General features: G+C 39.4%; 1 protein-coding gene across 2 annotated transcripts in view; it reads left to right on the top strand.

The window, feature by feature from the left end:
* The window catches only part of KIFAP3 (kinesin associated protein 3), a 105,074-nt gene extending 102,151 nt beyond the window's left edge, over positions 1-2,923 (top strand). For both annotated transcript variants that reach the window (XM_040359704.1, XM_040359703.1), the window contains exon 20: positions 1,029-2,923. In XM_040359704.1, the coding sequence (XP_040215638.1) occupies positions 1,029-1,131 (103 nt within the window). In that variant the 3' untranslated portion in view covers positions 1,132-2,923. The remainder of the gene's footprint in view (positions 1-1,028) is intronic.
* The last annotated feature ends 12,157 nt before the right edge of the window (positions 2,924-15,080 follow it).

Raw genomic sequence — 15,080 nt, forward strand, 5'->3', positions numbered from 1 at the left:
CTCAACTCTTGTCCTCAGGCCAGATTTTAAGTTTGGGGAGATGTAGACTAGAATATTGCAATCACTAAGCAGCAAATTATATCACCTGTGATCTATTTCAGTTATCTTGCAAGCCTGGCCTGTTAGTGGGTCCTGAGGACAGGAGTTGAGAACCACTGGTTTAGTAGCAGCTTCAAATGTGAGCAGTTGTAAGATTAGTTTTAATAGGTCAAGTATTGCGTATGCTGGCACAACCCTTGTTTTTCAAGTTTAACAAGCATGTTTCCAGCACTTCTTGGATGACGTCTTAAAAATTATGTTCTTTTTAAATTTTGAAATGTGATCTGTAAGAGATCAGTATTGTGAAGTGAAAAAGTATTTACCTCCTTGGAACTTTTCATTTTATTTTTGTCATGGGATATTCATTCACAGTAAATAATTTTTTACACTAATTAAGGCATAGCTACGTCTAGTAAAAATCGTTTTTTCTTAGTTTTGGACATTTGGAAAAGGTTAGAATCCCTGTCATGTTTTTTTCTGCTTTTCAGCTCGGAGAGGAAATATACTCTTTTAATTTAAAGGAAATATACTCTTTTAATTTTAATGGAAATATACTCTTTAATGTCAAAGTGAAAAGAGATCTCTGCAAAAAGACTTCAGTTCATTGCATCATAGAAACAAAAAATAATGGACTGCATAAGTATGCATCCCTTTTTATCACTCTCTGCTATGTATCACTGATTAATTGAAACCTCCAATGGTTTGCATGAGTGAACAACAATCTCATAACCCCTATAAAAGGCATATTGGAGTGTTGATGCTTGTTCTGTTGTACAGTTTGACGAGATTTCAGACTATCTGCTGCATGTCCCAGAGGCCCCTGCGTAATAGCCCTGGAATTTGGACCGAAAATGGCTTTTCATGAACCCCTTCCGCTCATCTAATCAACTTATTTTATTATAGAGATAAAAAGAACTGAAACGAGATGTGCAAAACATTTATCGCACAACAAAAAAAGTTAGTAACATGCTGTTTCTGTTTTCTTGTAGACTTGATAATTTTGGACAATCCGCTGGTATACCTGGACGGCCTACAACGGCATATGGCTACCGTCCTGATGAACCCTATTACTATGGACTTGGAGCACGATAGTGATTGGCAGTCAAACTTAATCTACGGTTAATGACCAAGCCCAGGAATAAAGCATGCCATTATCCTAACTTTGTTATAATTACATAACTTTGTTTGCAATATACATTTTAGTGTTTCACTGATGCAGTGGTTCACTTCAGCGAGGTTTGTTAAAGTGGATGTAAACCTGAAAAAAATGTTTTTAATGAGACTAACTGATACAGTAGAGGATGTCAAGTCATCTGTGCCCAGTCTTGTCAGGAAGAGTTAATCTAGCTCTGAGCAATCTTCTAAAAAAATGGCACACAGATAAGTTTGTGTCACTACATCCCCCACTGCTGTGACTGACATTTGATTTTCTTTATCTCATAAATAAACATGAGAGCAGAGAGTGTGTTACAATTCCAGCTTCACATCCCTCCTCCTTTCTTCTCCAGCACTCCCAGTATTGGCTGCTCCACACCTCCGCATGATTGGGCATGTTGAAGTCATGTGGTGCCTTTCCTGAGATTTGACTGGCTGTTAATCATCATGGGGTGTGATCCTTGAGATGAGCAGAAGATCAGTGTGACTGAGGAGGATATTAATGGTGCAGTCAGCTCCCAGAACCAGCAGAAAGAGTAGGAGAGTGTAGAGGTGGGGTTGGAGTCTTGTGACATCACGACTCCGCCCACGAGCTACGGCAAAGGGACCCAGCCACTGATTCCATAGTTTTGCATGGCTCCTACTACTGAAGGGGGTGATATTTGCAAGGTAGGGATACATTCAGCAGGATTGCATGTATTTATACAATAATACTGTGCCATTCATTTATACTGGGTGAGTGGTGGGTTTACATCCACTTTAAGTTGAGCTTCCTATTTGCCAACTAGTATGAAACACATCCAGACCACAGGAACAGACATAGCTTGACTACAACAGCCTAGGAAACGTAATTTATAACTTATCCTGAAGTGTAGTGTATTCTATATTTATTGTTACATTTATATTCTTTTATAAGGGGCCTGAATTATTTCAACATATTGTATTTATTAAAAATGTGAAAACAATGATAATGGTAAAAAAACATCACTTGTGGCAGAAAGCGCACTTTTACATTTTGGCGTCTGCTTTGCTGTTAGCTATAGATGACACTTTTTCTTACAATGAGTACTGGTAGTTTGCTAGGATTCTTCTTCTATTAAAGACCTTCTGAGATACTTCATTTAGTGCATGACTAGGTCTCTATCTACTGTATAAATTACACGGGCTGTGACTAAGCTAATATGTTTCATTTTTGGCTTCTGTAATGCAGTAAGCAAATACCAGTAACAGGAGGTAGTGCGCAGAGATGCAAGCAGTGGCCCTTCATAATGAGGAGCCCATACTATGACAATGCTAATGAAGGTAGAAAAGAGAGAATCTGTTATCTCTTTTGCTGTTCTACTTATTTCCTGAATACTAAACAATTGCTGTGGGACAGTTCTATAATGTAGCTTCTGCTGTGGGACAATTCCATATTGTATGCAAAACAATGCAGCAAAGGGGAAAGAGCATTAGCATTATGCCTAGTAAAGTACTAATTTTACTCCATTGTGGGAATCTTCAAGGTAGGGCTTACCTGGCATATATTTACACACTGGCACAAACACACACTAGATCATAGAGATGCCAGTAATTGTTTGGTCTACAATAATATACTCTGAAAACTGTACTTTCTTTCTTTTAATGCAATCTTAACTATTAGGTCAACGTGTTCTTTGATTATTATCCCAAGTATATTGTGTATAACAGTATGTTCTTTGTGTAAATAAACATTTACTACTAGCTGTGATTTTATGTCTTCCAAAACAAGAAAATATAAGACACATCCTAGTGCCAATGTGAAAAGGCCTGGAATTAAAGTGGTAGTAAAGGTTGTTTTTTTTTTTTTGGTTTCAATGTTTTTATTGAAGAATGTTTCATATCAAAAAGAGAAAAAGGAGGGAAAAAAATTAAGAAATGTAATACAGTACAAATAATAAGTGAGGATTATAAATTATAATATTGTATAATCAGAACTATATATATATATATATATATATATATATATATATATATATATATATATATATATATAAATGTGAATCATAGTTTACAAATATTGCTAAAGAGAGTAAGATATAATAATCTTATTAACAACAATCAAATAATAAAAACATAGGGAAGTGTGACAATTAAGATATTATATATAATATATCAAAAAATAATAATAATAAAAATAAAAAAAAACACAATCATCAGGGAAAAGAGGATAGTTGTTATTATAAATAAGACAATATCAAAACCAGTTTTATAAATAAATAAAATATACAGGTCAAGTTAAGGATTAGTTGAATTAAGGTTATGATAATCTGAGGACTCAGTAAAGTTCAACCAATTGGCCCAAGTATTATGAAATTTAAATGGTGATTCATAAGTTAGATGAATCAATTCTTCCATTTCTGCAATTTTTTGGACTTTCTTTAACCATTTGGAAATACCTGGAGGAGAACTATGGGCCAGATTCAGGTAGAAGTGCAGCGGCGTAACGTATCGTAGATACGTTACACTGCCGCAAGTTTTCATCGCAGGTGCCTGATTCACAAAGCACTTGCGATGAAAACTACGCCGGCGGCCTCCGGCGTAAGCCCGTGTAATTTAAATGGGCGTGTGCCATTTAAATTAGGCGCGCTCCCGCGCCGGACCTACTGCGCATGCTCCGTTTCATAACTCCCGTCGTGCTTTGCGCGAAGTGACGTCATTTTTTCGAACGGCGACGTGCGTAGCGTACTTCTGTATTCCCGGACGTGTTACGCAAACGACGTGAAATTTTAAATTTCGACGTGGGAACGACGGCCATACTTTAGACAGCAATACGTTTGCTGACTAAAGTTAAGGCACCCAAAATGACGACTAACTTTGCGACGGGAAACTAGACTAGCGGCGACGTAGCGAACGCGAAAAATCATCGTGGATCGCCGTAACTCCTAATTTGCATACCCGACGCTGGTTTACGACGCAAACTCCCCCCAGCGGCGGCCGCGGTACTGCATCCTAAGATCCGACAGTGTAAGTCAATTACACCTGTCGAATCTTAGGGATATCTATGCGTAACTGATTCTATGAATCAGTCGCATAGATACTCTGAGAGATACGACGGAGTATCTGAGATACTCCGTCGTATCTCCTTTGTGAATCTGGGCCTATCTCTCCAATGTATAGGTATACACAGTTTTGTAGCATTTATAAGTTGTATAATGAGTGATTTCTTATAAATTGATATAGGTAAGGAGGTGTGGTGCAATAAATATTGGGCAGGAGTAAAATCTGGTGTATAAGTCGTTATTGGGAAATAAGGCGATGTACTTCATTCCAAAAGGGTCGTATTCGAGGGCAATCCCACCATATATGAAGGAGTGTTCCTTTTGACAAGTTTACAGCTCCAACAGCAGTGGTTCTTAACCTGGGTTTGATCGAACCCCAGGGGTTCGGTGAGTGAGTCTCGGGGGTTTGGCGGAGGTCACACAGGGCCGGCAGTACAAGGCAGGGGCGGACGGGTGCCCTGGGCGATACCATTTCGTATAGGAGGGGGGGCGCAGCCGCATGTGGAGCTCTGCCGCTGCCGCCAGCGGCACTGTACAAATTGTGTGCCCAGTGCACTCCTGCATCCGGGACCATCACCTCCTGGCTCCCTTTCCTGTCTGCTGCAGCCTGTTTACTCCCCCTATGAAGGAGTCTTGGTCCCTTCCAGCGGCGTGACGTCACTGCACTCAAGGCCGGAAGGGGGGGACTCGGAGCGCTGCGCAGAGAACTGTGTGTCGGCGCTGCCTGTGACGTGCTAGAGAGGCAAGGACTAGTCTCGAGGAGCCTGCCTGACTAGTAGAATTTGAACCTAGCAGACCGTGTGCTAAAAAAAGACTACTGAACTTGTTTAAAAGTAAGTATAACCTGTTAAGAGCATATAATTAAATGGCTGGATTGGGGGGGGGGAAGGAGGCTGACTGAGGTGAGGTGACCAGCACTTTATTAATATAAAATGGCAGATAAAAAAAATGTTTTATTTTAAATGAGCCTTCTCTGACTAGCAAAAATATATATATATATATATATATATATATATATATATATATATATATATATATACCGTATATATAAATTGCAGCCTCACTATGCCATCACATGCAGCCTCTGTGCCATCAATTGTCGCCACTGTGCCCATCACACGCAGCCACTGTGCCCATCACACGCAAAATCATATTTTACATTTTTCCAATTAAGAAGGGTTCGGTGAATGCGCATATAAAACTGGTGGGCTTCAGTACCTCCAACAAGGTTAAGAACCACTGATCTAGAGTATATCTTAAAACCATTTTCTTGAGTTAAAACATTTAAAGAACCTTTGTGAATATAAGTGAAGACACGTTCCCAATCAATTCTAGAAAGGTTTAAGTTAAGTTCACTTTCCAATTTTTGGCTAGTCTTATCTATCACAGGATCACAGTCATCAAAAAGTAAGGCATACCTGGTCTGTGTGGTTCCGAACTAGTGCAAATGTTTTCAAAGGGTGTTAGATCTCTGTACCATTGAGAAGGTGAATCAGAACTAAATAGGATGTTTTTAATCCGAGTATATTTGAGGAAGGGAATATTTCTATCAGGATTTTGAGCAATCAGGTCGTCGAAGGAAATTAAATCGCCCTTCTCAAAGAGAGATTTAGCTCTGATAGAGGGAGTGGAGGGTGAGTCATGTATGTCAGGTTCTGAGGTCCTCAATGGGAAGTCTTTGTTATGGACTATTGGAGTAATGGGTCCAGGGGATGAGGCAATATTACATTTCTTATAAAGTAATCGAAAAATTAAAAGTGTAGGGCCAGTAAGAGGATGAGTTTTATATCTACTAGGAATTTTGCGAGGTTTAATCCATGGTAGATGACGAATTGGTATATCAGATATTGCTGCTTCTAGGTCTATCCAAGCTTTGGTGGTATGTAGATGCCAATCAATTACACAAGACAAATGACATGACCAATGGTATCTTTGTATGTCAGGAAGGCCGATTCCACCTAATAATTTGGGGGTAATCAATTTATTCCATTTCACTCTGGGTTGTTTAGAGGCCCAAATACTTTTTAGGCAAATTCGCTTATAAGTATTAAAGAAAGAAGCTGGTAGTTTAATTGGAATTGTTTGTAGGAGATCAAGGAGTCTAGGAAGAATATTCATTTTTAATATTGCCGCTCTTCCAAACAATGAGAAGAATCCTTTATTCCAGTCTTTAAGATCATCTTCAATAGATTTAATTATAGGTATAAAGTTACACGAGTAAAGATTATCTAATTGTACAGGTATTTGTATTCCAAGGTATGTTAGGGAGTGTACATCCCAACTAAAAGGGACGTTTTGTTGGCAGATTGACATTGTATTTGCAGGTAAAGATATATTTAGGGGTTTGGATTTACTAAAGTTAATTTGCAACCTACAACCTCTGGTAGCAAATAATTAAGCCAGCAGGCAAACTGCTAAGCATTTCATAAAAACTGCAACTGTAAATACAGTTTACCCAATTTCCTTAATTTGTTGTACGAGTTGTACAGTGGGGAAAATATTTATTTGATCCCCTGCAGATTTTGTAAGTTTGCCCACTTACAAAGAAATGAAGGGTCTATATTTTTTTTTTTTTATCAAAGGTGTAATCTAAATGATTGAGACAGAATATCAACCAAAAATCCAGAAAAAACACGATACAAATGTTATAAGTATTTGATCCCCTACCAACCAACAATAATTCTGCCTCCTACAGACTGGCTACAGTATGTACTCATGTGGTACACAGATTATTCCTGTCAATTTAAGAAGGTGCTCCTAATGACAGTTGGCTATGTCTATAAATGACACCTGTCCACAGAATCTCTTTCTTCCATTCAAACCTCACGATTATGGGCGAGACCAAAGAGCTGTCAAAGGATGTTAGACAAGATTGTAGACCTACACAAGGCTGGAATGGGCTACAAGACCATCAGCAAGAAGCTTGGTCAGAAGGAGGCAACTGTTGGAGAGATTATTCGCAAATGGGAGAAATAAAAATACCATCAATCACCCTCGGTCTGGAGCTCCATGCAAGATTTCACCTCATGGGGTAAGGATGATCATGGGAAAAGAGAGTAATAAGTTCAGAACTACACGGGAGGAGCTTCTGAATGATCTCAAGGCAGTTGGGACCACCAGTCGCCAAACAAACCATTGGTAACACAATACGTCGCCATGGATTGAAATCTTGCAGCGCCCGCAATCTCCCTCTCCTCAAAAAGGTGTGGTCAGATGATACCAAAATTGGGCTCTTTGGCATTAACTCAACTCGCTGTGTTTGGATGAAGAAAAATGTTATGACCATAAGAACACCATCCCTACAGTCAAGCACGGAAGTGGAAACATGCTTTGGGGCTGTTTCGGGTACAGGCCTACTTTGCCGCATTGAGGGGCAAATGGACAGGGCCATGTATTGTAAAATCTTGATGAGAACCTTCTTCCCTCAGCCAGAACATGGAACATGGGTCGTGGATGGGTCTTCAAGCATGACAATGACCCAAAGCATACCACCAGGGCAACAAAGGAGTGGCTCGAGAAGAAGCACACTAAGGTCATGGAGTGGCCTGCCAGTCTCCAGACCCTAATCCTATATAAAATGTATGGAGGGAGCTTAAACCATTGAGTTGTCAAGTGACAGACAAGAATCCTTAAGGATTTAGAGAAGATATGTAAAGAAGAGTGGACCAAAGTCCCTCCTGGGATGTGTGCAAACCTGGTAACCAACTACACAAAACGTCTTACCTCTGTGCTTGCCAACATGGGTTTTTCCACCAAGTATTAAGTCATGTTTTGCTTGGGGATCAAATACTTATTTTACTCACTGAACTGCAACTCAATTCAAAACATTTGTAATGTGTTTTTTCTGGATTCTTGGTTGATATTCTGTCGCTATCATTTACAATACACCTCTGATAAAAATTATAGACACTTCAGCTTCTCTCTACGTGGGCAAACTTACAAAATCTGCAGGGGATTAAATAATTATTTTCACCGCTGTATATTCACTGCAGCCAATTTCCAGACAGTTTGTCACGTGTTAGGGGTGGGTTTAATCAAAAAGGGATTTAAATTTTAACCACTTAAGCACATGCCAGTATAGCCTCTACCTATGCAGGTACTAGAACAATTTTGCATTTCTGCTATGGACCTGTTTATTCGGTAATTACTCAACATGTTGGTCTGCTGACTAGTCTTCTGTATTTAGCCTTGGCAGACCTTCCCTTTCATGGTGGACATCTGTTTGGCGCTACATTGGGCGACATTATGAAGACCCATTATCTGAGCCTTTCAGATGGCTAGAGTATCTTCATCGTTTAGGCCATGACAGAGAAGGAACCACATCGGAAGTCTAGGTCTGCCTTTGTGGCATATTAGCAGATTTTTGTGGTTCTTCGGCTACAGGCTCCACGTCCCAAAAGTTCTCATCGGCATGAGGTTTGCCCCTCCCTCATTCCTGGGTTGGGCGGTCACCTTTGCCGTTTTTTGGGCCCACAGACCCCCTTCCTTCCTGACCAAGGGTCAGCAAAATCATTGTATCCCGTTACAAAATTGAATTTAGTCCCTCTCCACTGAACAGGTTTTTCCTCTCCAATCTTTGTCTCTCACCAGCGCATCTACAAGCCCTATACTGGGCTGTGCAGGACCTGCTCTTTGAGAAGTGATTGTCCTGGGGCATGAGTTGGAGTGGTGCCAGGGCTTTTACTTCAATCTGCAGTTCCAAAGAAGGATGGTGTTCGCTATGATCATGGATCTCTCATTTTGTGCAGGCTCACGAGTTCTTGATGAAATCTGTTCACTCTGTAGTAGCCTCTCTTGCTCGGGGGGGGGGGGAGATTCCCTGGCCTCCCTCGACATAGAGGATGCTTCTGTGCACATTCCTTTCTGTGAGGGCTGCCAGAGTTGCCTACGCTTTTGCGATCTGGGGCGGCATTATCAGTTTGTGGTGCTCCCCCTTTGGTGTGGCCTCTGCTCCCTCGATATACTTACCACAGTTCGGCTTGGTCCTTGTCTCGCTGAGACTAGGACTTGCTGTGATTGTTTGTTTTTGGTGCATTTTTTAGCTTTTTTTTGTCCTCCTTTTGTGCGTTTTTGGGCACTTGGGCATCTTTTCTGCGACAAGCCGAGAAAAATTAAGTTCAATAGCCAGTGTGGCTCTTCTGCTTGATTCAGAGCATGCGTGGAATTTTGTGCATCGGAATTGGCTACACGTGATCGGAATTTCACACAGCAAATGTCTGAGCATACACACGGTCAGATTTTCCGACAACAAGCTCACATCGAACATTTGTCGTCGGAAATTCCGACTGTGTGTACACGGCATTAGAGGGGGTCCCGTGGGGGGATTTCATTTAGTTAATTGGATAATAAAGAGACCACGAAATTATTTTCATTTACACACACACACACACACACTCTGTATACGCTATAATTGCAGATAGATACACTTTTTTCCTGGATAGATTTTTGCAGGACAGCTTAACCAGGCTAAAAAATGGCAGGACCTTGCATTTTCATGCAAAGTTCCATTTTACATTCGTGGATAAATGATAGATTTATTTTGAGCCGCTAGCCATTTGCCTATAACAGAAACTAGCATGTAGTACTACTGCCCTCCTTTGTTGGGTTTTATAAAAACATCTTGTGATCATCAATTTCCTAATTTTACAAGATTGAATCATACATTAAAGGAGTTCTCTATAGAATAGTTAATATACTCTGGCTTATACCATAAGACAGTTAACTGATCTTGAATCTAATAACATATAGGATAATATAAAATATTCCTGCAACCTCTTATCTCCACACTTACCACTTTAACTCTGCTTACATAATCTCTCCTTCACACAGAGGACGAAATTAACTAAATGTTTCTTAAATTTGTCATGCCTAAATTTTACACACCTTCGTAAATGATATACTAAAATGCCATTGAACATATGTAACTCAAAAATGTAAAAATCTCCTATTTACAAATTTTAAATTGCATCCACGAACAGTAAAAAAACTAACTCTACAGAAACATTCACAGCTTTGAAATGTATATGTAATAAAGACAAACTCACCCCTGGCCTAATTTTCCTCATATACTCTACTATAAACGCTACGCTCTTACCAACTCTGGTTTTATACATCAGTAGTTGAGAAAACAAATTGCAGATGAATGTTGATGATAAGGGCTGGAAGCAAATTTGGAACACCAACAGAACTTGCTCCAAAATGTAAATGCCCTAGAAACCAATTGCAAACTGTTATTTAGGTGGTATGTAGTGCCATACAGAATAGCTAACTTCACCCATGTCTGGTGAAAATGCCCATATATACATAATTTCTCTTTAGATCATTCGAAAACACACGGTTACCTTGAATCAACTATTCTATGTCTGTAACTTCTGACTATTGCATTCTCTCCATACACACAATACTGCAAAAAATATATCTTTGTGGGAGTGTATCTCAGATTTTTATTTCTGAAGCTATATCAATTAACAGTCCTAGTAATGGATTTTCCTTCCTATCCTTTTCCTATTCCTCCTTCGATTCTCATCTCTATTTCCTTATTTACCTAAATTTTCCTATATGGTTAATATATGTCCTCAATGTCAGCATTGAATTTAGTGTCCACCCGGCCAGTTTTAAAATTGGGTGTAGAAAGACTGCCTACCCACATGTTATTACATCAAATTACATTTCTATAAAAAGGGTGACTAACTGGCATACTAGAACAAATAGAATGACCAACAGAAGATTATGCATAAATGTTTTAAAAAGACATACTGTACCAACATTTTAAATAATGCCTTGTATCTTACAAACTTGAATTTAAAAAAAACATTAAACAAGAAAAAAAAATCCAAATAAGATTTTCAATGGAGGAAGTTCTCCATATATAGTTATGCTCATACGTTTACATACCCTGTTAGAATTTTAATTTCTTTTGGCCATTTTTCAGACAATATGAATAATAACACAAAAAAACATTTCTTTCACTTGTGGTATTTGGCTGAAGCCATTTAATATCAATCAATTGTGTTTACTCTTTTTAAATCGTAAACACAACAGAAACTACCCAAATGACCCTGATCAAAAGTTTACATACCCTGGTGATTTTGGCCTGATAACATGCACACAAGTTGACACAAAGGGGTTTGAATGGCTATTAAAGGTAGCCATCCTCACCGTTGATCTGTTTGCTTGTAATTAGTGGGTTTGTATAAAGGTCAATGAGTTTCTAGACTCCTGACAGACCCTTGCATCTTGCATCCAGTGCTGCACTGACGTTTCTGAATTCTGAGTCATCGGGAAAGCAAAAGAATTGTCACAGGATCTGCAGGAAAGGTAGTTGAACTGTATAAAACAGGAAAGGGATATAATAAGACATCCAAGGAATTGAGAATGCCAATCAGCAGTGTTCAAACTCTAATCAAGAAGTGGAAAATGAAGGGTTCTGTTGAAACCAAACCACGGTCAGGTAGACCAACTAAAATTTCACAACTGCCAGGAACATTGTTCGGGATGCAAAGAAAAACCCACAAATAACTTCAGGTGAAATACAGTACTCGCTGAAAACATGTGGTGTGACTTTTCAAGATGCACAATAAGGAGGCACTTGAAGAAAGATGGGCTGCATGGTCGAGTTGCCAGAAGAAAGTCATTACTACACAAATGCCACAAAGTATCCCGCTTACAATACGCCAAACAGCACAGAGACAAATCTTCTGGCACAAAGTCATTTAGAGTGATGATAGCTTCTAAGGATCTTTCATTGTGGCTTGTGCTAATTGACCCTGTATTGTGTGAAGGTCTATTGATGATAAATGTGTATTGTGAGTTAACAGACAGCGCAAAGGTCAGGTGTCTGAATTATCCATTGTAGTTAATTAGCTCATGTAAATTATGTCAGAGCTGGAGCCAGAATGTCTACTGAAAGATGTGTATTGAGGCTCGTTAGGAACCATTGTCTGATGTTGTGGGTGGAGTTGGGTCATTGTTCATTTGGTTACTGCAGTATTATTTTTGTGTATATAAGAGCATGCTTTCTCAATAAAGATTGCCTTTTCTGTTGAACCTCAAACATAGCTGTGTCTTGTTAATGGGGGAATTCGTATGGGTTGTGTTCGTCGGATTGTGGAGTGTCGATAGCTGCCTTGGGTTCGGGAATGGAATATCCTAAACGGCTTTAACCCCTGTCCCGTTTGGGGTTCCGTTACACCCCCCCCCTCTTACCTGGGTCTAACTCCTATATACAGTACTTTCTCAATGCACAATTTTTGTACTGCCTCACTGTTCCTACTGTTGATTGGACAACAAATATACAACATATGATGTATCGAATTCATTGTATTATACCATATCTGTTCCATGTGCTGACTGTATACTTTTTTTGTAATGTAAATTCTCCTTCAATAAAACTCCTGATTTTTTTTAAACACAGTTGATTGATAATAACTGGCTTCAGCCAAACACTAACCATAAGTGAAAGAAAACGTTTTGTGTTATTCATATTCTCTGAAAAATGGCCAAGAAATCATAGATTCTGCCTGGGTATGTCAACTTATGAGCACAACTGTATATATACACACACACACACACACACACACACACACACACACACACACACACACCTAATAATCATTACAAACAAAAAACCCATTAAATAAATGTTTGTAGAACCAAAAACAGAAAATAAAGGTAAAAAGACTGTCTGTGAATGCTTGTGTTATTTTTGTCAGTGGGAGTAAAAATAAGCCCCATTGTTTAGAGTAAGAATGAGTTACATTGGTGGTGTCAGTGAAAATAAAAAAATATTTCCGATTGTCAGTGTCATTAAAAATTTGCTTTATTTTTGGTGTTGGTCAGAATAAAAGTTAACCACATCAGTGCAAGAAAAATTAACCCTGTTGCCAGTGAAAGCAAATTAAACCATATCTTTGCATTGGTGTTCAGTTATGTTTTGCTTGCATCTATCTAGCAAGGTTAGGGTGCATTCACACCACGATTTTATCATCCTACTTGTTCTCACGATTCTTAGGTTTGAAATCGTACAAATCTGTATGGCAAAACGTATCCATTCACTTCCATTCATTAATGTAGGTCCCCAAGTGCATCCGATTTGATCTGCATCAGATTTGATACGATTTAAAATCGCATCAAAAATCGTGTTTGACCACGATTTTTGGTCCTGATTTGAAATCGTATTAAAATCGTGTCCGATTTTTTTTATATTGCGGTCAATCTAAATCGTAAATAAATCGGATGACTGTGCGTTTTTATCCGATAAAACGTACCCGATTTTTTATTACGCATGCGCACTAGACACTGGAACGAGCTAGAAACTTCAAGAATCTTCTTTTATGGCCATTGCCAGACATTATTTAAAATCAGGATCCGATTTTTTTTTGACATACGATTACATACGATTTTGTCATATAAGATTCCATCCGATTTAACGGTCCGATTATCGGATGTAAAAATCGTGATGTGAACCTAGCCTTACTTTGCGGTATAAGCAAGGAAGCTCAGATCTCTGAAGTGTACAAATGTGATTTTACTATACAAAAATGCTGTACATACTGTATTCCTAATATTGTAATAGTTTTGTATCAAGACTGATAGATATATCAATTAGGATGCCAAGCAAATAAGCAGAAACTATGGTCTGTAAACCGTACAAATACGCTTAAAAGTTACTTAACTTAGGCTTCTTAAGCAGTTGGTGGAAATCAGATATCCTTCTTTTTGGCTGGTTACAGACTTTTTCTGGTTCTAATGTATGATGAAGTCCTTTTGGTCGGCATGATGAGAATCTTGTCCTCAGGTTGTTTACCATAAGAACCGACTAACATAAAAACATCTCTGTAGCTTTCAATTAGAGAGGCACTCTCAAATTCTACCTCAAGATGGCACTCTGCCATCATACATGCCATAGGTTATATATTACCTGTTTACTGTAGCTATAAAGACAGTAGACTGCTGAAACTGTCAACTGAAATGCAACAATGGTATCCAAGTTCCTATTGTTTGAAGACAGTCTGTGTACTTGTTGCCAAGGCACTAGTTTGAGAAGCATCCTCAAACAAACCTGCAGTAACCTGATTTCTATTCTATGACAATCATATAGAAAAATTGTTCATATAATATATTTGTTATCAAACGCAACACAAGTTGCTACCGTATTTTCCGGCATATAAGACGACTTTTGGCGTGTAAAATAATGCCCCAAAAGTCGGGGGTCGTCTTATACGCCGGGTACCTGTGGTCAGACGGCGGCCATCCACGATTCAAAAGCTGCGCCTCCTCCTCCAGGCTGTTCCGTGATAGGCAGAACACTTGTTTTCCCAGCAGAGCCTCTGTTCAGTGTTCCGCCTATCACGGATGCCTTCTCATTCTCACCCTCGGACGAGAGGACATCCGTGATAGGCGGAACACTGAACAGAGGCTCTGCTGGGAAAACGAGTGTTCTGCCTATCACAGCCTGAGGAGGAGGCACAGCTTTTGAATCGTGGATGGCCGCCGTCTGACATACTGTGCATACAGTGAGGTATGTTCCTAATGGCACAGTGAGGCATGTTCCTAATGGCACAGTGAGGCATGTTCCTAATGGCACAGTGAGGCATGTATAATGGCACCGTGAGGTAGGCAATGGCACCGTGAGGCATGTAATGGCACCGTGAGGCATGTAATGGCACAGTGAGGCATGTAATGTAATGTAATGGCACAGTGAGATCTGAAAAAAGCCTGTTTATGTCAGCGGTTGTTCCTGTCAGCGGTTGTTCTGGCTACCCCTCAGCTTCCAGACAGACTAGTATTAAGGGGGTAGTCTTATACGGCGAGTATATCCCAAAACCAACATTTTAGCTGGAAAATTAGGGGGTCGTCTTATACGCC

Source organism: Rana temporaria, chromosome 7 (genome assembly GCF_905171775.1).
Source record: "Rana temporaria chromosome 7, aRanTem1.1, whole genome shotgun sequence".
In the NCBI taxonomy this organism is placed as follows: Eukaryota; Metazoa; Chordata; class Amphibia; order Anura; family Ranidae; genus Rana; species Rana temporaria.